At 53.4% G+C, this 25,248-nt stretch overlaps 11 protein-coding genes across 11 annotated transcripts; 5 read left to right on the top strand and 6 right to left on the bottom strand.

Moving 5' to 3' along the window:
- Positions 1 to 536: 536 nt before the first annotated feature.
- On the bottom strand, positions 537 to 1,760 carry J4E83_000122 (uncharacterized protein; the record flags this gene model as incomplete). The annotated part of the gene is made up of 1 exon (XM_049327086.1): positions 537 to 1,760. The coding sequence occupies one exon, from the start codon at positions 1,758 to 1,760 to the stop codon at positions 537 to 539; it is 1,224 nt and encodes a 407-aa protein (XP_049193231.1).
- Positions 1,761 to 3,169: 1,409 nt separating this feature from the next.
- Positions 3,170 to 4,767, top strand: J4E83_000121 (uncharacterized protein; the record flags this gene model as incomplete). The annotated part of the gene is made up of 2 exons (XM_049327085.1): positions 3,170 to 3,175; positions 3,250 to 4,767. The coding sequence occupies 2 exons, from the start codon at positions 3,170 to 3,172 to the stop codon at positions 4,765 to 4,767; spliced, it is 1,524 nt and encodes a 507-aa protein (XP_049193230.1).
- An 828-nt stretch (positions 4,768 to 5,595) lies between these two features.
- Positions 5,596 to 6,750, top strand: J4E83_000120 (uncharacterized protein; the record flags this gene model as incomplete). The annotated part of the gene is made up of 1 exon (XM_049327084.1): positions 5,596 to 6,750. One exon carries the CDS (start codon positions 5,596 to 5,598, stop codon positions 6,748 to 6,750), a length of 1,155 nt encoding a protein of 384 aa, XP_049193229.1.
- A 1,200-nt stretch (positions 6,751 to 7,950) lies between these two features.
- Positions 7,951 to 9,579, top strand: J4E83_000119 (uncharacterized protein; the record flags this gene model as incomplete). Its single annotated transcript, XM_049327083.1, has 3 exons — positions 7,951 to 8,595; positions 8,649 to 8,786; positions 8,839 to 9,579. The coding sequence occupies 3 exons, from the start codon at positions 7,951 to 7,953 to the stop codon at positions 9,577 to 9,579; spliced, it is 1,524 nt and encodes a 507-aa protein (XP_049193228.1).
- An 813-nt stretch (positions 9,580 to 10,392) lies between these two features.
- On the bottom strand, positions 10,393 to 11,509 carry J4E83_000118 (uncharacterized protein; the record flags this gene model as incomplete). The annotated part of the gene is made up of 2 exons (XM_049327082.1): positions 10,393 to 11,278; positions 11,334 to 11,509. 2 exons carry the CDS (start codon positions 11,507 to 11,509, stop codon positions 10,393 to 10,395), a joined length of 1,062 nt encoding a protein of 353 aa, XP_049193227.1.
- A 620-nt stretch (positions 11,510 to 12,129) lies between these two features.
- Positions 12,130 to 14,192, bottom strand: J4E83_000117 (uncharacterized protein; the record flags this gene model as incomplete). The annotated part of the gene is made up of 3 exons (XM_049327081.1): positions 12,130 to 13,351; positions 13,397 to 13,809; positions 13,863 to 14,192. The coding sequence occupies 3 exons, from the start codon at positions 14,190 to 14,192 to the stop codon at positions 12,130 to 12,132; spliced, it is 1,965 nt and encodes a 654-aa protein (XP_049193226.1).
- A 446-nt stretch (positions 14,193 to 14,638) lies between these two features.
- On the bottom strand, positions 14,639 to 15,922 carry J4E83_000116 (uncharacterized protein; the record flags this gene model as incomplete). Its single annotated transcript, XM_049327080.1, has 1 exon — positions 14,639 to 15,922. One exon carries the CDS (start codon positions 15,920 to 15,922, stop codon positions 14,639 to 14,641), a length of 1,284 nt encoding a protein of 427 aa, XP_049193225.1.
- Positions 15,923 to 16,356: 434 nt separating this feature from the next.
- Positions 16,357 to 18,331, top strand: J4E83_000115 (uncharacterized protein; the record flags this gene model as incomplete). Its single annotated transcript, XM_049327079.1, has 3 exons — positions 16,357 to 16,532; positions 16,579 to 18,111; positions 18,166 to 18,331. 3 exons carry the CDS (start codon positions 16,357 to 16,359, stop codon positions 18,329 to 18,331), a joined length of 1,875 nt encoding a protein of 624 aa, XP_049193224.1.
- Positions 18,332 to 18,629: 298 nt separating this feature from the next.
- KU70 (ATP-dependent DNA helicase II subunit 1) lies at positions 18,630 to 20,661 on the bottom strand (the record flags this gene model as incomplete). Its single annotated transcript, XM_049327078.1, has 2 exons — positions 18,630 to 20,543; positions 20,596 to 20,661. The coding sequence occupies 2 exons, from the start codon at positions 20,659 to 20,661 to the stop codon at positions 18,630 to 18,632; spliced, it is 1,980 nt and encodes a 659-aa protein (XP_049193223.1).
- Positions 20,662 to 21,051: 390 nt separating this feature from the next.
- Positions 21,052 to 22,391, top strand: J4E83_000113 (uncharacterized protein; the record flags this gene model as incomplete). Its single annotated transcript, XM_049327077.1, has 2 exons — positions 21,052 to 21,276; positions 21,327 to 22,391. The coding sequence occupies 2 exons, from the start codon at positions 21,052 to 21,054 to the stop codon at positions 22,389 to 22,391; spliced, it is 1,290 nt and encodes a 429-aa protein (XP_049193222.1).
- A 409-nt stretch (positions 22,392 to 22,800) lies between these two features.
- PDA1 (alpha subunit of pyruvate dehydrogenase) lies at positions 22,801 to 24,310 on the bottom strand (the record flags this gene model as incomplete). Its single annotated transcript, XM_049327076.1, has 5 exons — positions 22,801 to 23,118; positions 23,173 to 23,408; positions 23,460 to 23,914; positions 23,971 to 24,104; positions 24,173 to 24,310. 5 exons carry the CDS (start codon positions 24,308 to 24,310, stop codon positions 22,801 to 22,803), a joined length of 1,281 nt encoding a protein of 426 aa, XP_049193221.1.
- Positions 24,311 to 25,248: the final 938 nt, after the last annotated feature.

The following is a 25,248-nucleotide window of genomic DNA, read 5'->3' as shown; positions in this document are numbered from 1 at the left end:
ACGACAAGGTCGGATTGCGGCTGAGCGGGCCTACAGTATCTGGAACATTATAGACCGAGAGTCAAAGCTGGAGAAAGAAAAGAGGGTAAACTTCAACCTATTGGCTTTCATAGGTTTACACCACAGCACAGTAGCTGTATGGGCATACACAGGAGCGCGTAACGACAAGGTCAATAGGAACTCTGTAGAGTCTTCAATCGTACTGGAAGGGTGCGGGGAAACCACGGCTATTGATCCGCAGAGAATTGGCACGTTGTCGTCGTTCGTGGATTTATATGGCCGCATAAGCCCTGCGGGCTGGTCGTCATTTGCGAAGGCAGCAGGCACGCTATCAAAGCAGCACTTTCCCGTCACTAAAGGATGTTGATTGAGACGAAGTGGTATGCGATTGCATTGAGGGGCCATCAGTAGCGCGCATCACACAAGCACGTTCAAACATCAGATTTCGTGCTTCGACTGGGTTATGTAGAAGTATCGGTCATTATTGTATAACTTCCAAGGTCACAACTAGTCCCACCCAGCCACGTGACGAAGTATCACGCCTCCAATCGTCTGAACTTCAACCAACAAGAGCCCGTCTTCGATCCAGCTGCAAAGACGTCCGCCAGAGCCAGGTTGTCTTCTTCCATGCCGGGGGGCATTGTTGCTTTGAACTTGCGAAAGATCAAACCTAGCATGTACTTGAGTTCTGTCAAAGCCAGATTCGAGCCCGGACAGGCACGAGAACCATGGCCGAACGGAATCCAGTTCAGTTTCATACGTTCATCAGCGCCGATCCATCGCTCAGGTTTCCAAAGCTGCGGCTCTGGATAAACCTCTTCTAGCTGTCCCTGGTTGAGCGCTGCAGTCGATGCGATCACGCCTCTGGGGACTTGCTTTCCAGCGATTACAAGATCCTTCCCCAAATGTCTTTCGAGTGGCCCTGGGATCATAGGGTACATCCGCATGGTCTCCCGAATAACACCGTCGAGAAATTCGAGATTCATGGTGCGCTTGATATCGAAGCTTTCCAAGTCGGGCAAGGCTTCAATGAGTTCCGCACGAAGTCGCTCCTGGGCCTCGGGATGGCGAGTCAGAAGCCAGCAAGCAAACGCAGCCGTATGCGAAGTAGTCGAAGAACCCGCTGCGAGCATCTCGACCATGTATGCGGGAATGTCTTCCGGAGGAACGGCAGATGCGTTTACTGTGTTCATAGACTGCAGCATCGAGAGAACATCCTTTTGTCGGCCAGCAGCGTTCTCACTAGTCTCCCAGCGGTTCAAAGCTTCTTTTGCCGTGACATCCATATCATGGCAATCTTTCCTCAATGTCTTCCACTTCTCATTGCCGAACCATCTGACGTAGAAATCTGCTCCAGGGATGAAGCTCTTCATCGCGTTCCAAGTGCTAAACGCGTGAAACCGTCGAAGAAAAGCGGGTGCGTCGTCCTCCTTGTAGTTGCGCAGCAGTCTGTGTTCTTCGGCCCAGAGTACATCGGTCACAATGTCCAGCGCGAGTAAGCGGAAGACGACGACTCCGTCAACGGCTTCTTCGTTCTCATCCTTACGATGGAGCAGCTGGATGAAATCCTCGACGTGCGACTGGATGTTCTCCACCAAAGCCGCGAGGTTTTTGTTCTGGAAGCATTGGATCAAATTGTTGCGTGATGGGGCCGCAGACGGGTAGTCCACGAAACCGAGAGTGGACACGACGCCTTTCCAGCTTCCCATCGAGGAGTAGAATGAGGTCTTGAGTGCAGATTTGTCATATATCGTTTTCATTGCATTTTCGTCCACAGTGTGAACTTGATCCGTTGCGATGACGACAATGGGTCCATACCGATCAAGAAGCTTCGTAACGTAGTCCGACCGTCTACGCTTGTACGTGGCATATTTTAGTGGCAACTTGGAGACCCGCGCGTACCAGGGGCCTGGTATATGTCTAACTGGAGACATCAAGAAAGGGTACAAGATCTACAATTCGTTGTTCTGTCAGTTCCGTTTGGGATTCTGATAGCAAGAAGATGGGTGTGGCTCACGAGAGTGTTCAACAGATGCAGGGAGACAGCAATCAGCCCCCATCGAAGCATTAGCAGTAGTCCGACGGGAGTCTCTGCTACTGCAGCAGCTATTACCGTCATAATGAATTGCGCCAGATGATACCGAAGTTCTTTGCGGCGAAAATATCTTCACGCGATTTTGATGACCAAAAACGCGTTGTACAGGATGATTCTTCTACGAAGACCTTTGGCGAGGACTTAATGTCGCGCAGATCTTCTTAATGCGACACCCAAATCCTGCTCAATTTCTGACACCCGGAGAGAGCTGCCACAAAAGCCGTCCGGCATTAGTGTGACGTCATGGACTTCTGTAGCACTTGCACCCTAGCTCACAGCATGGGCCGCAGCCCTACCTAGGTAGCTCAAATTTAGCCAGGAGACAACCTTCTTTTTCCAACATTTACATTTTCCCCCATCATCCTTCGGAATACAGTGGCTCTGTACAAAGGTCGACTTCCGGTTCTACCCCGCAGCCACTTTTCTACGCCCAGAGTTACCTCATTGCTGTGGAGTACACTGCGGAGAATCGCGTACATGCTCCGGATAAAGTGGTATGTAATCCACCAACAGCAGATCGAACATAGCGATCTCCGAAAAGATTGAATGGCTGCGACTAATCAGACTGCGTCCTTCAGCGGTGACTGATGAAGCCGCATCTGAAAGCCGAAATTGATGCACTTATGGTCCTTTGCACGTGATGCAAGCGGAACACATACCACTTAGTAGGCCAAGAGTCTGCACAGGTCGTGGACATGCCACGACAAACCATTGGAATAATTGATTAGCCTCGACTAGACTCCGCGTATGTCTTCAAGATGCTTGGCCGTCAACAGCATGATGTGCTTTTAGTGGTGAACATATCTACTGTATTCAGCATCTAATCAGATTTGTACAACGAACCGCTCCTGTCTATCGAAGCATGGAATATTCTGTTGTGATCGTTGGTGCGGGCCCCTCTGGCGCCACCACTGCATTGCTGCTGGCTCAACAAGGCGTGAAGTCACTTTCAATATCGAGACACAGCGGCACGGCAAATACCCCTCGAGCGCACATATTCAATCAAAGAGCAATGGAAGTTTTGAGGGACGCGGGTATCGAGGAGAAATTGGGCACGATAGCAAGCACTGCAGAATGTATGTTCGCTGCGTTGGGAGTACCAGCTACCTGTATCCCAAATGTCGAGCATGTACTAATCGAGTGCAGGTATGCAGCATACCTCGTGGCTGAACACACTAGCTGGCGAAGAGTATGGTCGCGTTTGGGCTTGGGGTAACCGACCATCCCAAAAAGGCGACTATGAGCGAGCGAGTCCTTGCGCCATGTCGGATCTGCCTCAAAGCTACCTCGAGCCAGTTCTGATCGAAGAAGCCACGAGGCACGGTGCCGAGTTCCGATTTTACACTGAATTCGTGCGTTTTGAGAAGATAGCTGACGTAATCGTTACGACTATGCGAAACAGATCGACCGGAGAGGAGTACAACATAACATCCAGCTATCTAATCGGAGCAGATGGCGCCCGGAGCGCTGTGTTGCAGGCTCTCAAGATACCAGTACTTGGCCGCCAGCTCAACACCGCCTTCAACATCCATATCAAAGCCGACCTATCTAAGTACATTCAGCATCGACCAGGAAGCCTCAACTGGGTACTGAATCCCGTTGCGCCAGAGTGGTCGGCTGTGGGTAATTTTCGCATGGTCAGGCCTTGGACGGAGTGGGTGGTGTCGATGCACCCAGCGACGAAGGACAAGAACAGCTCTCAGCCAACCGAGGACGCCATTCTGAAGCGGCTGTACCAGATGATTGGCGACGACTCGATTGATATCGAAATATTGTCCTCGTTTTCTTGGACAATCAATGATCAAGTCGCTGAGAGTTGGCAAAGCGGCAGGGTGCTGTGTATCGGCGACGCGACACATAGGCATCCCCCTATAAACGGACTCGGCAGCAACACGTGCATATCAGACGCTTTCAACATCTCCTGGAAGTTGGCTTATGTTATCAAAGGCTTAGCTTCACCATCTCTCCTTGATACCCTTACGGTCGAGCGCAAGCCCGTAGGCGACAGCATCGTCCGCCGCGCGAACGATGGAATGGAGGCGCATCGAACACTTTGGGCACTCATTGGCCTGGATAGTTCGTCCAGGAAGAAGGCCACCGATCTGCTCAAGTCCGACTCGACAGAAGGAGAGAAGATGCGCGATCAGTTTCGAGAGGCACTGGAAGCTACCGAGGATGAAGTGCAAGCACTGGGCATCCAAATGAACCAGGTCTACCTGAACACATCTGCAGTGGTGATTGAAAGTGGGGATATTGCCCCCGAATTCAACCATATAAACGCTTTGAGAGAGATTAATACCAGCACCTATCCCGGGTATCACCTTCCACATGTCTGGCTAGCAGCCAATGGGCAAGCAAAAAGACTCTCAAGTCTGGATCTCTGTGGACGAGGGTCTTTCACATTACTCACAGGCGTCGGCGGCGATGCTTGGCTACATGCAGCGAAGGAGGTTTCGGACATGAGTGGTGTATTCGTTCGCGCCTATAAGATCGGCTTCGGAGGCGACTACATGGACGCATACCGGGAGTGGTATCAAGTGAGAGGTGTCGGGGAGAGAGGGGTTGTGTTGGTGAGGCCTGACCACTTCGTTGGCTGGCGCTGCGTGGATTTAGTGGCGAACCCAACCGCGAAGCTTTCGGAAGTGTTGCAGCAGATCTTGGGCAGGGCATAGTATAGATTTTGCTTGAATATCTTGTTACCAGTCTCAGATCTCACAAATGAATGTGACAATTTGATCACAGTGCAATTCCATGTGAGTGAGCACAATATAACCCTTGGAATTCGGCCTCAGTAGTCAAATACTGGAGTTGCATGGACTGATGGCACAACTTAGACTCCGTACTTATCTTCAAGGATGATTTGTCTATTCATGACCGTAGTACTGCTGGCTGTTGGCTAGCGTCCCGATTACGGGCCATCAGCGCAATCGACCTGATGGTAGAGTTCATACCAGCTGCGGGCGGCATTTTCCTTCCGTCCACTAGAAGGAGCGACATAGCTATGTGTGTTGTGACCTGTGTCTGCCACCAATCTCTTGATTACGAGTGCTAGGTTTGTATGGCATCTTGTTTGCACGCTTCCCCGCAACGTCACTACATCTTACGCCTGAAAAGGCGAAATACCACTTTACCCATGCCACACGGGTGTACCAAGCCGTACTTTGTTTCATTGAACACCCTTACCAAGATGCTGGTGTCGCCAATGGCATCGTTGCTGACCTCCTTATCCCAGACTGCAAGGAGTTTCGGCAGCGCCAATGCCACTTGGCATCCGCGTTTGCGTAGAGGCGGGTTACAATCTTGGCAGATGGCGCGCTCAAAGTACAGTTCGTGCGCATTGCGATAGATATATGGAAGACATCGTTGACTGAAGGGCGCAGTCCCATTCCTGAGAATTCGCTATCGGCACAGCATCTCCTCCGCTCATCCTTCCCAGCAACTGCAACTCCATACCCATACCCTTTGGAAACAGGTCCTCATTCTCCTGTACGCCAAAGAAGATGTCTAAGGTCGCACTAGTTACAGGTGGCAATGGAATAACAGGCTCAGCCATCATCGAGCACCTCGTGAAGAATACGACCTCTGCCGAGTGGAGAAACATTGTCGTCACGTCGCGGTCGCCCTTCAAGACCACCGTTCACGATGACCGTATAATGTTTTTAGCCCTCGATCTTTCCGATAATCCCGATGCCTTGATCAAAAAGATGCGCTCAGCATGCCAAGATGTTACTCATGCATACTTCTCTTCGTATGTACACAAAGACGACTTTGCGAAACTCAACCACGCCAACGAAAAGCTCTTCGCCAACTTCCTCGACGCTCTACTAGTCGTGGCTCCCAGTCTAGAGAACTGTACGCTTCAGACTGGAGGAAAACACTACAATGTTCACCTCAGTCCCGTGCCATCTCCAGCTCGGGAGGAAGAGCCCAGAAGGGAAAGTCCGCTTGGCAACTTCTACTTCGCCCAAGAAGACTACCTAACGACACGCCAAACTGGCCAGAATTGGACTTGGAACGTCATCCGGCCAGAAGCCATTATCGGCCACACGTCCAAGCCAAACGGCATGAATTCAGCTTTGACATATGCCTTGTACTTTCTCGTTTGCAAAGAGATGGGCGTTGAGGCGCGTATGCCGACGAACCAGCTGTATTGGGAAGGATACGACGACCTTTCCGACTCCAGACTCATTGCCGACCTGACCGTATGGGCCTCTACACATCCACACGCTGGGAATCAGGCCTTCAATGTCGTCAATGGTGACTATTTTTCGTGGAGATACATGTGGCCACGCATCGCCGCCTACGCAGGGGCCCGCGCAACAAGTGAGCAGACCTTTGAAAAGCCTCGTCCATCAGAAGGAGAGACGCAACTAGATCTCAGCTTGGCTGAGTGGGCTGTGGACAAGCAAGAGGTCTGGGAGCGCATCTGTGAAAAGAACGGTTGTCCTGAAGCGAAGGCGACTTGGGCATCTGGTACGTGGGCTTTCCAGGATTGGGTGTTTCAGCGTACGTGGTCGGCAACGTTGAGCGTTAACAAAGCGAGGAGATTTGGGTGGACCGGCCATATCGACTCGTATCAGTCGTTGACTGGTGCGTTCGATAAATTTGTTCAGCTGAAGCAGATACCAGCGTTACAGCATAGTGGTAGTTTGTAAGATCAATGGCCAGGTCCTGTTGCCATGTCTTGATCACTTTCGGTGGTTCCCTATTGTTTACCCATGAAATGCTAGGTAGAATGATTTGTGTCGCTGCTCGAGAGTCCTCTGACCTGTAGTACGTCGACCGACGATACGCTGGAATTACTAGTGTTGCATGCCGATGAGGCTCCACCATTGACACACAAGCCACCACATGTGTGGGTAATGTGTCTTTGCGCGTTGGTCGCAGTTCCTTCCTAAATACGAAATAAGTGGAGAGGTTTCGCAAAGCCTTGCCAGATGGAGAGGCGACCACGTGCTGTAGGATCCTCCAGAATGAAAGCGCGTGTCGCAATGGCGGACCATATAACATCGCGGTCTTACTCTGCAGCTTCTGTTGAGACAGACGCTGTACGCTTCCCACAGCCATCGATGACATATGGCATGACTGTCGACGCATGTACTAAAATTCCGTCAAAAGGTCACTAGTCGCAGACATCACGACGGCTTCTCCAGCTTCATTTGCCGTGGTTTCCTCCGCCCTCGACCGATATCGCCATACGCCAGAACATCAAGCAATCGACTAAGTTGTCGATTTCTAGAGTCCCGTCATGATTCCGTCTCCTTTATTGCGTTGGACGGTCCGCCGCTTCCAACCTTGGAAGGTTCGCTTAGAGCGAATGAAGCCGTGCACCGGACTGCACCGCATCGCGGGGTCGCCCCGGGATAGCGTTCGGCTCGTGTTTTGGATTTAGGACTATCGCGAGTTTTAGGCACACGCGAGGAATGCATAGTCTATACTTTGTTGGAAGAGAAGTTGTTCCATTGCAGTAAAGACGCGCGCCTGCTGGGCCGAGGAAGCGCCCGGAAAGCAACGAGCTCTTCGAACCCCTCATCACTTTCCGTCACTTTGGCACGAGGATGCCAGGGGAAGCACATGCGGGAAGGGCTGCAAAGCTTGGGAACCAGCCGGTGATAGCGCTGACACCGCCACTACTGATTGGCCAACACCGTTGAATACGGGGTGCCTCTTGGCCATCGCCTCTAGCGGCCGCGTCTGCGGGCGGTGCGTGGTGTGCGCCCTTCACTATCCTCGCCCCTAGCAGCCCAGTCCATACCGGAAAGACAGGAGACGGAACTACACATCAGCCATCTTGTGCCATATCTCATCGCATCCTCCCAGGTCTCAAAAGTGGTGGTCCCACGGGTAGTCTCACAATGCCAAAGCGATCGGCTGGCTGCTTCGAGTGCAGGAAAAGAAAGGTTCGATGCGACGAGACCAAACCAGAGTGCAATACCTGCGTGAGGCGCGGAACAAAATGCCCTGGGTATCGGCCAGCACAGGCTTTTATTCTCCACAACTTCGATGCACACGGAGAAAAGCCATCCCTGATCAAGGAGGATGAGAATCGCTACAAGTACGCCAGTCAAGCTTCGTCAAGCTCACAAAACGACGCAACTTTCTCAAGCAAGGCCATCGTACGCAGAGAAGATGCGCAAACGGAGCCTGAGGATGCGCCTCTGCCCAAGCAGGTCAGCGCAGTTGCCGCCGACAGAATACAGCATCTGGGAACCTTCATTGCCCTGTATTTGCCCAGAGCTGAGGGTCCGGCGTTGCCGCCCCCTTCAGCCCTGATGCTTGGCCTACCTACTATGCCCGCGAACAGCCCGGTACTCATGGCTGCAATTGATGCTCTCTCTGCAGCGCAACTGGCGGTGAACAACAGAAATCATCCGCTCATCCATCGCTCCAGGTCGCTATATGGCACAGCCCTGAGTCAGATGTTGCGCGCAATACAAGATCCAGTGACAGCACTCAAAGACGAAACACTGCTATCAACGTATATGCTCACGCTTTACGAGGTACAAGCGATCTCATCCAATGCTCTCGCTATTAGGTCTAACCACTCGCATAGGTTTTTGTAGGTGTTACACAAGGTCATGGCTTTTTCTACCATGTCCAGGGACTTCTACATCTTCTTAAGCAGCGTGGGCCAGCTTCATTCGAGAGTCGGTTGAGCATGCAAATTTTCCACGCCATACGGTACAACTCGGTATGAGGAATCGTGTTGTCGTATGCTGTACAGCCTCGCTAATGCCTGCTAGCTGAGTATCGGCTACCACATGCGAAAGGCCTCGATGCTAGACAGCACGGAATGGTTAGCAGTGACTGCCAAAGCGGCAAAAGTGGATCCGTACGTGGCTCTGAACGACATTTGCATACACATCCCACGACTCCTGGAGCGCACGGACAAGGCCACCAGACCAGAATGTCCAAAGGAGGAGATTGATTCTCTCATTGAGGATTCGCAACAAGTCGCTAGCCGTGCTTTTGAGTGGCTCTCAACCTTTGAAAGACACGGTCCGCGATACGACACGGTAGACGTTGCCTTCATGGATGGCTTCCTGGATATTTGCGCAGACCGCGTATTCGATCCCGTCTTCTACTTCCACTACTTTGGGGCCGGCATTTGCTACCTTATCTACTGGATGAGCATGTTGATCTTGCAAGGCAACACATTCAAGTTGCTCCGGCAGCATCGACAACTCGATATGAAGCAATTGTACATGTGGGACCGCCAGCTCAGCAGCTATGCAGATTCGATATGTCGAAGCGTGCCGTACAATTGTCGGCCCGTCACTGGTTACACTGCAAAATTCGGATCGTTGACACCGCTTATGGTTGCGAGAAAATACTACGAGATGAAGGGAGCACAGACCGAAGCAGGATGGTGCGCAAAAGTTTACATGGGCGCGAGAGTACCGGAGCTCTACCAAGCGCCCATCGCATTAGAACCTTTCGAGAATGTCAAGAAGACCGTGCAGGGCAACCCGCGGTATATTTGAAGGGTTCCATGTAGACTATGACGAAATAAATAATGGCATCGCAGTTTTCTTCCTGTTACACTTGACAGAACTCTCCTTAATGACTCCGTTTGCAAGGCGTAGCTACTCTAACATGCGCATGTTACACCAAGTCTACAGCGTGGATCGTTTCGACGGAAGCTTGGGTGGTGCCACCACTTCTCCATTGGCGAGTACCTCAAAATGGGCCAACTCACAAGTATCGTCATGTTCTCATCATAGTTTGCAGGTTAGGGGTGGGCAAACTACTTGTAGTCACTCAGAGGTCATCAACTATGACTTTCGTGTTCCTTCATATCACGCGACGCAGTGAAGACATCTTACACTCATACGGCGACTCATACCTGCTTGTAGAAGCTACCTTCGATTTTCTCCGCCGTCTCACTCGGAGTAAGTTTTGTCTACATTTGCTTATCATGATGCACAGAAACCCATGTACAACAATCAGCACCCGCTAAAGCGTCTACCCCCAAAGGTAGCAATGACTTGTTACTTTTTGGAAGATAGTCTACCTAAGGGTCAACGGCAGATATAATGCAAGCTACAGTTATATAGAAGCCGTTTACCATCAAGTTCAAGCATGCAAGTCAAGGGAGCACAACGGCAAAGAGTGATTCAGTTGGACAAAGCGACTGCGAAGACTGAATTGGCCTATGGTTTACACGAAATGACATATGCTGTAGATATACATCTCCGGATATGCAAATGTCACACCTGTTCCTGTGCGATGCACGGTTTGAGTACTTTCCATTTGTAACATTGACTCAACATCTATGCAGTTGGTCGTATGCTAACCTAGGCCTGTACCTCCGTAACCAACTTGCCCGTGTTGCCACCTTGGAAAAGCATCATCCAAGTTTTGGGCACATCCTCAAACTTAGTCTTAACCACTGTCTCCGTTTCGGGTCCAACCTTGAGCTTACCCTCCTTGACTCCCTTGATCAACTCCTGGATATACTGACCAGCCTTGCCCGATTCAATAGCATCGATAACAATGAAGCCTCTGACCTCGATGCGATTGCTGATAATCTCGAACCAGTTCTTGACGCCGCTGTCGCCCATGGAGTTGTACGTTGCGACGGCGCCGCACGCAGCGATGCGTCCGTGGCGCTTCATACGACCCAGCATGAGCGACAAGATGTCGCCGCCAACATTGTCAAAGTAGACTTCTACGTAACCCTCCGTGGCTTTCTTAAGGTCAGCCTCGAAAGACGCGGCTTTGTAGTCGACGCAAACATCTGCGCCCAGACTCTCGACCCAGCGGCACTTCTTCTCACCACCGGCAATGCCGATGACGCGTTTACATCCAAGAACGTGCTTGGCGAGTTGCACAACCATGGAGCCGGTAGCTCCCGCAGCTCCGGAAACGACGACCGTATCGGAGGAAGAGGCGCGCGCGATGTCGATGAGGCCGTAGTACGCGGTCAGGCCTGTTCCGCCGAGTGCACCGATGAAGTGCGTGGGGCGGATGCCGGCGCTCTCGTCGGCTTGGATGGGGCGAACGGCTTTGTTGGATACAACGGCATATTCTGTCCAGCCGAAGTCGCCCATGACGAGTTGACCCTTGGGCAGGCTATCGGTGCTGGATTCGACAATCTCGGCAATGGCGAAGGAACGCATTACTCCACCTTGCTTCACCGGCTCCACGTAGAGGCGCTCAGGGTCCATGTCTTTCTGGATCCTGTAGACACAAGTCAGTCGTGTTCTACGGGATTTTTTTGTGTGGTCAAACTCACCATCCTCTTTGTGCGGGGTCATTGGAGAAGTAAAGTACTTTGATGAGGACTTGATCAGCGGTTGGGCTTGGGAGGTCAATGGTTTGGAGCGAAAAGGTCGCGTCGTTGCCCTCAATGACGGGGTCGTTGAGTGGTGGGTTGGCAAGAACCCACTGGCGAGTTTGTTGGCCTGGCATCTTTCTGTATGTTATGAAATAGTGTTCTGTATGCAATTGGGTAGGTGATGTGGTAGTTTGCTGTCGAAAATGGAGATGATTGAAGAGAGCATGTACAGCGAGTACGAGATGCGGTCACCCTTTTAAGTACAACAGGAGCTAAACAGTCTCGAAGCTGCGGTGGGGTCTACTAGATCTTCCACGTTGATCCTGGACAACTTAAGCCCAGACGTAAGAGCATGTAAGGACTTGCTAGCTCTACTTAGTACTTGGCATAGAGTCGATTCGAGCTAATGTAGAGATGTTCACGGTGAACCTCGGCTTCTGGTGGTATCCAGTTTTCGCCCACTCTGGCGCGTAACGTGTCCATTGCGTGTAACAGTAGTCTTTCCGCTTTTCGTCCGACATGTTTTAGATGAAGAATTACTGAATCGGAATAGTGATTGAGAAACGCATGCTTAGTGACGCGCTGTTCTGGTCATTGAAGGGATAGCGGGGTAGCTTCAAGTTCCCAGCAGCAAGTACGCATGTAGCAGGGGGGGTATCGATACATGACTCGCATATGGTGTATCGTCTTAGATGGCATTGCGATACAGATCTGTCTGTGTTTTTTTGTCTAGAGAAGCATCGTAGGCTGCTTTCTACCACTTGCCACCCTTGCCCTTCTTCTTGTTTTTCCCCTTCTCAGCGCCACCCTTCTTCTCCTGAGCGGCTGGTGTTCCCTTGTCGTCTGCCACGACTCCACCCTGGGTAAGGCCTTCCATTCTCTTCTTTCCTTTCTTGCCCTTTGGACGGTAGTAGCTCCTATCACGCATAGGGAGCCATCTTTCGGGGTCCATCTTCTTACCCTCGACATAGTCCTTTGGCATTCTCGACTTGCGCAACCTCTTCGCTCTGGCCGGCGCCTCCTTGGCTGGTGCAAGGCTACGTTTCCGGGATTCTGTTCCAAGATTGACCGACGTGAGGCTACCGAGTGGGACGCCTGCATTTTCAAGTTCAACGGCATCCACGTCGGATACCAGTCGGTTGGCTTCTGGTAGATAAGACAAAAGATCCGCAGGTATTGACGATGGATCTGTGATACTGTATGCGGCTACGAGACCAGCGATAGACGCTCGATCTTCGTTATCCTGGTTGTACAAGCCCTTGAAGATCTCTCCTGCAGATCTAACGTTATCTGGATTATGAGTATCAAGGAGGGCGGTACCGGCAGCGACCATGAGAGACTTTGATGGGGCCTCTGTTTTCGACTTGTGAGGCTTCCGCCAGTATTCGGCTGCTTTTGCTAGCTCGTTCTTTGACGCGCCGGGCCGGCCTTGTTGTGCGTACAGGGAGACGAGTGCGGCAATCAGCCCTGGTGCGAACCGTACGTCGAGATCGGAGGCTGAGGCACTCTGTTCCAAACGCTTGAAAAAGGATTCTAGGAGATGTGTTGCCGCAGCGTAGTTGTTGGTGATGACGTATAAGTGTGTTATAGTTAGTATTAGACCCACATCGGTCGGTCTCTTTTCCAGCAATGGTACTATTTCCCTCAGCGCAGCCTTCTCGGTGTCTGCGTTCCTGGCGTGGGCTGCTGCGTTGAGCACCGCCGCCATATTGATGGCAGGGGACAGGGACGGAGCAGGCGATGCAGAGATGACTTTCTCGGTGGACGATGCGACGCCAGCGACCTTTTGCGATAGCAGGGCCATGACATATTCGTCTTGTCGCAGGATGTTGGACTGGTAGGAGAAGTGCTGGTCGGTGACGGGGGGCTGCGGCGATGCGTGGAACAGACGATGTGAGAGGTACGGGTTCGAGTGCTGCTTCGAGGCGGCGATGGTGTTGACCTGGGCGATGTAGCGGGTTGAGAGCTCCTTGATGCTGCTGCTGTCAGTGCTGGTTCTGAGCCGGGCATGATCGTCTTACTCGGCGAAGGGGATCTTGGTGGCCAGCTCCTCTGCTTCATCCGTCTTGCCCAATTGCGTGAGCACATAGACCTGCTGCACGGTAATTGGCAGCAACTCGGCCTTCTTCTCTTCCTCACTGAGGTCCGAGAGAGCATTGCACAGGTCCTTGGCGCGCTTCAGACACACCTGTGCCTGGCCAAACTCATTGCGAGAGATGCTGCCGCATGCTGCGTTGAAGGCAGTCTCGAAGACGTCGAGGTCCTCACGTGTGGGCTGCTTCTTCTGGGCAAGCTCGCCTTGGCCTGTCCACTCGAGCTGTGCATCGACGGCGCCCGCATTGATGCGGATATCGTACTCTTCGGTTTGCACGTTCTGGTCGGCGAGGTCCCGGTAGATCTTGGTGGCGTGCGCGAAGTTCTCTGAGCGGTATGCCTGGCGTGTCTGTGTCAGCGATGTCTGCGGCCCCGCTGCCGTCGAGTACATACGGCCTGGGCAAGCATGTGCTTCATCCCCCGGCCGGCGTCTGGCCCTGCCGCTGCGGCTACCTGGGCAGCCCTGGCTGCATTGCCAGTCTTGTAGAGGGCGTATGCGTACTCGAACCGCGCCTTCTCCTGCAGCTCGTGTGCACCCTCAAACACTTGCAATGAATCCGCGTAGCGGTCCAGATGGAGCAGCGCTACTGCTTTGGTGTGCTGCGCATCCAAATCGCCCTTGGACCTGCCCAGGGCTGCATTGGCGGCCGTGAGCACTTGGTCGTGGTCGGCGATGGTGGCTTGCGCAAGCAGCGACGAGAGGGATTTGGTTGATGCGGCCATGGTCGATTCGCGCTTTATCCTTGGTCCATCGGGCAGCGGCGCAGATGTTGAAGCGACAGCGATGGGCGCTGGTGTGCTCGCGGGGGGTCTGGTCTGCGGAGGCCTTAGTGAAGGTACGCGGGGATCTGAGGTGGCATGGTGCAAGCTCGCCTAGGACACGACCCTTGCAAGTTCCACTGCCTTGGTATTCCAAGGCTGTATGTACTCAATGGCCACACCAACCAACACCGCCTCGTCGCATGCTTGGAGCTATTTCCATGGCTCGGCTCCTTGTGCAAAAGTGTCAAGTCATCTCATTTGGTACATGCAATCTAAATAAACGCTTTCCATGTTTCCAGCGGTGAAAATAGCCCAGTGTATGCGAAAACGCCATTGAAAAGACACGCCATCCGACAATGCTTTCAGAGACCACCCTGGATAAACAAACGCCATCGCTATGTGATCAATCAGTTTACATCCTCGAATTCATCCTCTTCGCTTTCATCGCCGCCGTTGGATGCGGCTGGGGTTGCTGCTGCTGGTGTGGCAGCGGCGGAAGGAGTTGGAGCGGCGGACGATTCCAGCTTGACACGCTTCGCTTCCGGTAGAGCACTGGGCGTGCCCACATCGACATCTTCAAACTCGTCCTCGTCGTCATCCTCGTCGTCCTCGTCGTCGTCCTCCTGCTCCTTCCTGCGGCGCTCGGCTTCGATCTGGGCGAAGACTGCATCAAGGTTCTGATTGGTGCCCATTGTATCCCCTGCCTCCGTCTTGATACTGGCATTGTCGATCCCGTCCGCCTCTTGCTTCACAGTGGTCGTATTCCCTGCCGCATCTTTGATGACGGTTGATTTTGTATGCCAAGTGGGAAGCTGGTTCTGCATGGATATTTTCTCTTGACGAGCCCGGTCTGCCGCTCGCTGCTTCTCGTTTTGCTCTGCGCTCGAGCCTATCTGCACATTGATCTTCTCTGGGCCTGTGTCAATGCCTTTGACGGCGGTTGGGCGTGAGGCCGTCGTCTCGATAACCTCGACCTGCGTACCAGGGTCGACATTCCTATCTCGAGGAAGCTCGATCCTTTCGCTGATAATGTCTGGCGGTTCCAACGCTGGAAGGTTGCCCATGTCCTGAATCTTTGACATCATCTCGATCAGCGGGCCAAACAGCTTATTGAACTTGGCTGGGGTGTCGTCGACGTCGTCCGCTTGAATATCTTGGTCGATCTCGTCTAATCGGAATCCGCATCTCGCGCAGATGAAGCCGCTGTCGTCTGGCCCAGGGTTCGTATCGGGGTGATCAAGCGCCTGCATGGTCGTGTATGTGGATTTGCATCTCAGGCATTTGAACTCGGGTTTCTCGGTAGTGGGTTTCGCGTCCCTCTTGATGCCCTCATCAATCTTGTGAATCTTGTACTTGACAGAGTCGACGGCGCGGCGCCAGTCAATGTAAAAGAACTCTCTGCTTGATGCCTTGTTTGCACCCTGGCGCAGGACATGCTGAGTGTAGGATGAACACAGCCCTGCCTCCCGAAGCTTACCCGCAACCTTGCTGACATGTTTCGAGTTCTTGCCTGCGTCGAGGATAATGGTCATGTCGGCCACGGGCAGCGCGCCGTGATAGCAGAGCGCGTCCATAATGACGATGTGCTCGGTCTCGTAGAACATACGGACGACTGTCCTGAGCAACTGCTTCACGGCTTGTACGGGATCCCCTCCGCTCTTCTCCACGGGGTCCTTCATTGCCGCGCCCATGATTGCGGTGGTGCAGGCACGGAATCGGGTTCAGCTCGGATGACGGCCGGAAAGGTGCGTGGGGGACGGACGGCTTTATTCCCATGCGCCAGCCCAAGTTGCAGACGGGACACTCGGTTTGCAACGGTCTTATGTGGATCGGGAAGGGCGCATCGTTCTCTAGCTTGTGCGATGTGCGTGCGCCGGGGGGGCTGACGAGACAGTGGGTGGTTGAGTCGAAGCGAAGGTGAAATGTTGTAAGAGTCCAGGCAGGCACGCGCGATGGAACTACCCAGGTACGCATGCGGCAGTAAGCGGTGACGCAGGCGGTGAGGCGTGCGTGCCGAGTCCACCCAAATTTAGTGCCAATCACTTCGCTGAAACTTCCACACCAACTTACCTATGACCCGCAGCTTGCTCTACCGGACAAAGCTGCTCACTCGTCTTCAGCGGCCATGTCGGACAACGAGGGACCCCGCCGCGACCATGATTCGTCGAGCCGCGACCAACGCGACAAGAAGCGCAAATGGGCCGACAAAGACCGCAGAAATGCTTCGCGGGGAGGTGGTGGACGGCACCAGCATGGAAGCCGTCCGAATAAGAAAAGAAATATGGGGCGTAAGGAACATCAGTGAGCCGTTGCCCATCTGCTCCGCGCCCGTCTCTAACTAAGCAAGCTCTACCCAACTAGACCGACGGGACCGCAATGCCGAACAACAAGCCAAGTATAAGGAGCAAGAGGAAAAGGGCGAGGACCGGCCCGCCCTGCCTGCGGCGTTCCCTGCAGAGGAAGTCGAGGCAGAAGAGCGCAGGCCGAAGCGCAAAGTTGCAGTTATGATCGGCTACTCAGGTACCGGCTACAAGGGCATGCAGATCGACTACAAGCAAAAGACCATTGAAGGAGACCTCTTCAACGCTTTTGTCGCCGCTGGCGCCATATCCAAGGCAAACGCATCCGACCCCAAGAAATCCTCCCTCGTTCGTTGCGCGCGTACCGACAAGGGTGTCCATGCAGCAGGCAACATTGTGTCGTTGAAGTTGATCATCGAAGAGGAAGATATCGTGCACAAGATCAACAGCCATCTCCCCGAGCAGATCAGGGTGTGGGGCATCCAGCGAACCATTGGCTCCTTCAGCTGTTACCAGGCGTGCGACTCACGGTGGTACGAATACTTGATCCCGACCCACTCGTTCCTCCCGCCGCATCCTTCGAGCTACCTAGGGAAAAAATTGGAGGAGTTTGCGGAGGCGGAGAACGATGTGGAGGGATATCGTGAGCGACAGGCTGAGGTAGCCGACTTCTGGCCCGAGACGGAAGAGAAGCACATCAAGCCCATTCTGGACTCGCTAGACGATTCGATACGATCCCTCGTACAAGAAGCGCTTTACAACGTTGAAGCGATCGATGCACCGCCTGGACAAGATCGTATAGTCGATGCATCGATTGATCATCAGACCAAGCAAGAGAAGCCTACGGACGTCGAAGCGGCGGAGCAAACTGCAAAGCCAGACGAAGGTGGGCTCGACGCAAGCGGAAACCCACCAGACGAGGTCAAGCAAGTCATCGACACGATACAACAAAATGAACCCAGCATCACTCTCGACAGCTCCACTGACGGTTCTCGTCCCCTTCCTGAAGGCGTAGTCAACCAACCGGTCCTCGAGGAAGCCATCAAAACTCTGAAGAAGGCATACCTGGACGTCAAGAAAGCATATCGCATATCTCCCGAGCGACAAGCGCGTGTACAAGCCGCACTTGACAAGTACCTTGGAACCCACCGCTACCACAACTACACCGTGCACAAGAAGTACAATGACAAGTCCGCCCAGCGCTACATCAAGAGCTTCAAAGTCGCACCCAAGCCCATCATTATCAACGATACAGAATGGTTGAGCTTAAAGGTACACGGCCAGAGCTTCATGATGCACCAGATCCGCAAAATGGTTGGCATGGCCGCCCTGACAGTACGATGCGGTACCGATCCTGAAATCATGGACAAGAGTTTCGGTAACGAAGTTGTCCGGATACCCAAGGCCCCCGGCCTGGGCTTATTACTCGAGAGGCCGGTGTTCGACTCGTACAACGCAAAGTCTGCTAAGCAACACGGACGCGAGACGATTGACTTTGACAAGTACAACGACAAGATTGAAGACTTCAAGGAGAAGGAGATTTACCAGCGCATCTTCCGCGAAGAGGCAGAAGGCAACCAGTGAGTTCCTTTCTGGATTTCACGACACCGGACAGGAACGCTAACAAGCTCTAGATTCAACACCTTCTTCACACATCTGGATAATTACAAGGACCCACAGTTCCTTTACCTGACCTCTGGTGGTATCGAAGCCACCAAGAGGAAGCGCGAAGACAAATCCACGCAACAAAAATACGAGGAGGATTCGGAGGATGAGAACGCGAGTGGTGGGGAGGGTTGAGCTACAGCGTGATTGCTAGAAGGCTATTAAGCTCCATGGCCATGGGCAAGGTTGGGATTCGCTTTCGACCCCCTTCTTATGCATAACATGCGCGTCATGAAGAATTTCCCCAATGACATCATGAGAAGAACACAAGATTTCACACATGCAGAGATTGCATACCCGTGGTACAAGTCTGTGAAGATTGCTGTATCATATCCGTGCAATTCAGTCTGAACTCGATTGGCGGGACAACGCGAGCGAAGCATGACACCGAAACGCCTCGCTTGATCATCACACATCCTTCGATTAGAAGGCCTCATAAACCCTTGCCGTCGAGATATTCCTGCACCCTCTCCAAAAGCTCAGCCTTCTTACCCCCAGTACTCTGACCCCTTGCGCCAAGCCACTGCTTCAGTACGGCTACCGTTTGCTTGCTAATCTTTCCACCATTATTCAGGTCGGCCATTTGCTGGTCAGTCATTGCTTCTTCCTCGTCTCCACTTTCGGCTTTGACTTTTGACTCTTTTTTTACCCTTTTGGGCACTGGCTTGTCGTCACTGTCTGCGCCGCCGCCAGGGCGTTTCTTTGCCGTGAGTTTAGCGCGGTGAGCAAGTGCAGACTTATGTTGCTGCTCGTATGCTGCTTGGAATTCTCTGCCGTAGTCTTCAATGTACTCGCCACAGCGCTTGTCGATTTGTTTGTAGCGAGGAATTGTTTTGTCATCAGGCTGGAGTGGGAGTTCTTCTTCCAGGGCTAGCGCTTGTAAGATGCGGTAGAACCATTGCAGGTCTGGATTGGGATACTTGGATGGGTCGTAGACACCTTTGGGCAGTTGCAATTGCTCAATGATGAGGCGCATCTTGTCTGTCAGCGCATCCGTGGTTTTGAGGGGCTGCTCTGGTGGCGTTGGGAATTGGCGGATGTCGTCCGCGAAAGGCAGGGGTACGAGCCAAAGGCCCGGTGGTGTCAACTGGTCGCCTTCCTCATTGAGCCTCTCTTCACCGGGTATAAGAGCGGCAAGTGTAGGTGCAGCGTTGCGACGTGGAATGAACCATACCAAGCCCATCTTTTGGGACTTGAGTAGCTTTTGCTGTAAAGCCGAGAAGACACGAGTGGAGCCAATGTAGTCTGCGTCGGAAGGGTAGATGAATGTTGATTTGTTCGTGTTGGCCCATAGTGGGACGCTGGAGAGAGGCTTGAAGCCAATGATCCGGATCACAGGCTCCCCAAAACATTGTCTTATCTGTGTAATCTCTTCGGGCGTAAAGGTGATTGCATCGCCGCCAAACTTGTACGCCTTGCGCATCTCCGTCTTTTCCATGGCCCGCGCCGAATCGCCTGCCAGTTGTTGTGTTGACGAAGTCGCTATCTGTGGCTTTTCACCTCCAACCCAAACGTAGCACGACTTGACATGTTCCTGGCGCTTGATGAGAATATATCCTTTCACCCCGATGCGAAGATCAGGACCGAGCTCCATGGGCAGCGAGAACAGAGCGCGACGGGGTGTGGCTTTGGAATTGATGGAGGATATGAGCTGCTTGAGGAGCGAAATGCCTTCGCCGCTCTTCGCAACTTTGGTGGTCGACGGTAGAGTAACGGGGGCTTCGGGATCGGATGGTGATGTGGGATATACAAGATCATCGAAGAAGCGCGATCGGTCAAAGGTATGATCTGGCTGTGAGATGGGGAACAGGTCAATGGTGCAGCCGAGGTCATACAAATCACGTGCTCGGGTGACTGCCGTGTCCTTGTCTGCCTTGACTTTGATCGGATAGTCGTTGTCCGTCACCACGAACAGGCGTCTTGACGAGAAGTTGGGCGCCTTTGTAGTGAAGATCTGGTTTGCACAGAACAGTACCGTTGCTATGCTGGCACCGTCCCTGGCAGGCTTCAATATCTCTTCGGCCTCGTCTTCGTTCTCGACCATATCTCTGAGCCTCTTGACGTCCTGAGCGGACGGGACGTCAAGGTCTGCAAGGAGGTAGCAGTTTTGAAACGTGTTGTCACCGTCCTTCAAGTCCGTCTTCTCGGTACCGAAAAGCAGTATGCCCATCATGTCGTTTGGGTTTGAGATGATGCGCTGCTGCATCAGCTGGTAGGCGCATTTCAATGCAGCAGACGTGGGGGAGTCGCGCTCGGCTTTCTTGTCTTCCGACTTGGGCGGTTGCTCAAGCATGGTAGGACTGACGTCGATTGCGAAGAGAACAGCGTCTTTGATAGTCTTGTAGCTCTACATGCTGTCAGTGACGCTTGCCAATGCCAAAGCTGGAACGGGAGCGTACAGAGTCGTCAATCTCCTCCTCTTCGTCTTCTTCTTCACGTGGTCGATTGTCCTGTGGAGCCGCCATGATGCCCGTCGCGTTCAGCTCGAGTGAGGTTTACTTGCTGTATTGTCGAAGTGCAGCTCAGCTGGGCGATGGCACCTGTGGCATTGGGGCCGCAGCAGGCTGTCAAGCACAGGCCGGTGCAACGCGGGACAGTGGCCTAGGCAGCAGAGCGGAACGCGCGCACTAGCTCCAACACGTCGGCACGTGTCTGCGAGGCTGCTGTGGGGCAAGCCCTAGCGTCCGATCGCCAGCCACGATCGTCATCAACGGCCAACAAGACTGCTGCCATTGGCCAGAGCTTTCTCCGACTTGCGCTTCCGAGCATTATTCACGCTGTTGTTCTGGCCTCGGCATCTTCTCCTCGACACATCACTGCGGGAAGACACCCTCTTTCTCGTCACACACCTCGCAATGGCTCTCCGCGTATCCTGTTCCCGCGCTGCAAAGCGTGCAACGTCCACCACACCCGCCACATCCATCATCTCGTCGTACAGTGCACAATGGAGGAGAGGCAACGCGACAGTCGCCCCTACGCAGATGACGCCCGGCTCAAAGGGGCCGACTGCCATGGTCTTCATGAACATGGGCGGGCCGTCAACAACGGATGAAGTGCATGGCTTCCTGAGCATGTTGTTTGTACGTAATCGGTCCAAGCGCATCATCGATTCTCAGCTTACGGAGTGTAGGCCGACAAGGACTTGATTCCCCTCGGACCCCTCCAAAACTATATTGGCCCCTACATTGCGCGGAGACGAACACCAAAAATTCAGAAGCAGTATGCGGAGATCGGTGGCGGATCGCCCATCAGGAAATGGTCGGAATACCAAGCCGCGGAGATGTGCAAGATCCTCGACAAGACCTCACCTGAAACTGCTCCCCACAAGCCCTATGTCGCGTTCCGCTACGCAAATCCCCTCACCGAAGATACCTACAAGCAATTGCTAGCAGACGGCTTTGGAGGAGGAAAGGGCGGCCGTGCCGTAGCCTTCACACAGTACCCCCAATACTCCTGCTCGACCACCGGCTCCTCTCTCAACGAGCTCTGGAAATGGAGGACAAGACTGGAAGGCAAGCGTGCAAACGGAGAGACTGGTCAAGAGGTGGAGCCCGAAGGCGCCATCAAGTGGAGTGTGATTGACCGCTGGCCGGCGCACCCAGGTCTGGTTGAAGCCTTTGCCCAACACATCGAGAAGAAGCTGGCCGAGTACCCAGTCGAGAGACGAGACGGCGTTGTCATTCTCTTCTCCGCACACAGTCTCCCCATGACCGTTGTCAACCGCGGCGACCCGTACCCGTCTGAAGTGGCAGCGACCGTATACGCCGTTATGCAACGCCTCCAGATGAAGTACAGGTATCGTCTCGTGTGGCAGTCACAGGTCGGCCCTCAACCTTGGCTCGGAGCACAAACCTCCGACACTGTCAAGGAGTACATGAAGAAGGGCCACACAGACATGCTCCTCGTACCCATTGCCTTCACCAGCGACCATATCGAGACACTATACGAACTCGACAAGGAGGTCATTGGCGAGGATGCGGAAGGCCACGAGGGTGTCAAACGTGTCGACAGCTTGAACGACAGTCCCGTCTTCATCGAAGCGCTCGCGAACATCGCCAAGGCACATTTGCAGAGCGGGCAGGCTTGCAGCCCACAGATGATTCTCAGGTGTCCAAAGTGCACAAGCGAGAGGTGCTTGGCACAAAAGGAGTTCTTCGCTGGTCAGACACAACACATTGACCCTCCCACAGCATAGACCGTGTCTTGGTTGTTGGAGTTTGATATGTATAGATATATAGCCAACGAAGATGTACTATTACTCCCGCTATGCCAGATATTATGCAAACTGCATCTTCAGCACGTGAAGTATTGTTCTCGTCACCACTGCATTCTCTGCGGGGATCCGGCGCACGGAGGCGCTAGTAGCATCTTTGGACAAAAGCGAATGATCTATCCTTTTTCAAAACTCACATCTCGAAGTCAACGTCACTCTTCGTGCACCCCACAGAGCAAAACTGAGTGGGATTCTAAGAAATGTCATTCAATGCAAGACCGCGCTCCCTAGCTGTTACACGCATGTAGAAGCCTCTAAATCCTAGAATTACAGATCCCTCTCATCACCTAACCGTGTCTCCAATCATGACCCCGTGAAAAGCCGAAGAGCTTTATGCTGTCCTGGCAACAGGCTTCTTCTCACCACCCATGTCGTGTTCAGTGTAGTAGAAGTTCTCTTCTGGGATGCGTCCCCTCAGGAACTCAGGCTCCGAACCACGGACGTAGATGTCCTCGTATAGTACCTTGCCAGTAGCCTCGGGGACAGCCATCTTCTCCGCAATAGCAACCTCCTCGTCGACCTCAGAACGTGCTTGCTTGTCAATCGACTTGAGCTCCTCCTCAGAAGTAACGCCCCAGTCGAGGAGCTTCTGCTTGAGGCCGGCAATGGGGTCATTGGTGCTGCGCATGCGCTGGATCTCCTCACGAGTCTTTGATTGTTCGTCAGTACATGCTTTATGATGTTGTAGAGCGGTGTGACTTACTCGGTATGTGGTTCCAGGGTCAGACATGGAGTGTCCTCCGTAACGGTAGGTGACGTACTCGTAGACAAGGGGACCCTTGCCCGCGGCGGCATACTCCTTTCCGTACTTGACAGCGGCCTTGACGGCGAGGACATCCATACCGTTGATCTTCAGACCAGGGATGTACTGTCCACGCTTGTAGTAGTCGGTGAGGGCAGATGAGCGGTTAGCGGCGGTTCCCATACCGTACTTGTTGTCTGCGGGGTGTTAGTAAATCCGGCGCATGTCCACGTGGTGTTTGTACGCACTCTCGCAGCCAAAGATGACGGGCAAGTTCCAGAGCTTGGCCATGTTGAATGCCTCAAAGACCTGGCCCTGGTTGGAAGCACCGTCTCCGTACAGAGCCAGGGTGACGTTCTTCTTGTTCTCGTACTGGCAGGCAAAGGCAATACCAGCGCCGACGGGGACCTGGGCACCGACGATACCGTTACCACCGTAGAAGCCGGGGGCAAACATGTGCATAGAGCCACCCTTTCCGTACGCGATGCCCTCCCTCCTGCCGAGGAGTTCACCGATAATGGACTTGACAGATGCGCCGCGCATCAGAGCGAAGCCGTGGCAGCGGTAGGCGGTGATGAGATGGTCGGCGCGCTCGATGGCGTGTTCGATACCGACGGCGACGGCTTCTTGGCCGGTGGACAGATGGCAGAAACCCCGAATCTTCTTCTCCTTGTAGAGCCTGTCGGCGGCCATTTCCATGCGTCTGTTGCCTGTTAGACGCTGATCGTGTTCGCATCCCGGCATGGCGGGTGTTCCTACCGTACGGCGACCATGTCGTAGTACATCTTCTTGAGCTCCTTCTTGGTGACGTTCATTGTGTACGGCGGCGGGTCGAGCTCGTACGTCTCAAAGGCCTCGTCGGAGAGGCGGATCTCGAACGGCTTGTCGTCCTCCTGCACACAGTCAACGGTCCATTGCTTGCTCCACAGCCACACAGCTGGCTCCCTGCGTGTCCTCTTACCGATGGCACATTGGCCGGGTCCGTGTGCGATGAGGCCGCATCCGTCGTCACGAACCTGAAGGCGGGTCGCGCCGCTGGGGCCACGGCATTGCGGCGGAAGGGCGACGCAATGCTCCGCCTGATTGTCCTGGACAGCATTGTGAGGTGTGGGGGAAGCAGCCGAGGGGGAGGCGTGGGTATGCCGTGGGTATGCCGTGAGGTTCAGAGGGTGTTGATTCGAAAAGTTGCTCAGCTCCCGCCAGCTCGGGGATCCGCTTTGGCGCTAAGCCGTTACCGTCCGCCAACGCCAATCTCAGCACATCCCGATTCTCTCCGACTCAACACCTCCCAACGCATCGCAACTTCCATCACCTGCACCTTTCCATCGTCACTGCGCCATCAAATACCATGCGTATGCATAAGCTGCATACAACCGGCCGCAAATGCAGGGCGTGATGCCACCCTCTCAAAAGCACGGAAATAAGACTGTCTCAGCATCCCTACCTATGAGATCTCGCAATCACTCCAACCTGAGCACATAACCGCGATTCACTCGAGACATGTACAGAACCAATGAGGGACCTTGTTTTCGCTTGCCATGTCCCGTCCTTAGAAACACTGGTACAACGCTGAAAACCTCCGTCATGGGCACCTTTACGCCTAAAAAAAAGACACAAGTACGGGAAGTATGAAATTAGTCGGAAGGGTGATACTACTAGCTACGAAGTTGTACACTTTTAGCCCGGAAACCCGGGCTCCAGAGACGACATCGACCTTGGGTGGGGTAGTGTGCCTGGCCTGTACGACGTCTACCTTACAGGCGACGTTCTGATGAAGTTGGTTCTATATCCAGAGCGGAGTGAGAGGGTGGGGTAGTGTGCCTGGCCTGTACGACGTCTACCTTACAGGCGACGTTCTGATGAAGTTGTTCTATATCCAGAGCGGAGTGAGAGGCAGGCATTACCGATGCAGATCTGCCAAAGAGCTCAGGGTCACCCGGCAAACATGGAGTTTTGTTAGAAAATCCTTGGGGCGTGGCGCACTTGTCACCCTTACAAAATCACGAACAAGATAATAGAAGAACGTATAAAATTTGT

The sequence above is a fragment of the Alternaria metachromatica genome, assembly GCF_023757995.1.
Source record: "Alternaria metachromatica strain BMP 0045 chromosome Unknown scaffold_1, whole genome shotgun sequence".
Classification (NCBI taxonomy): domain Eukaryota; kingdom Fungi; phylum Ascomycota; class Dothideomycetes; order Pleosporales; family Pleosporaceae; genus Alternaria; species Alternaria metachromatica.
This window is presented reverse-complemented; position numbering and strand designations above follow the sequence as displayed.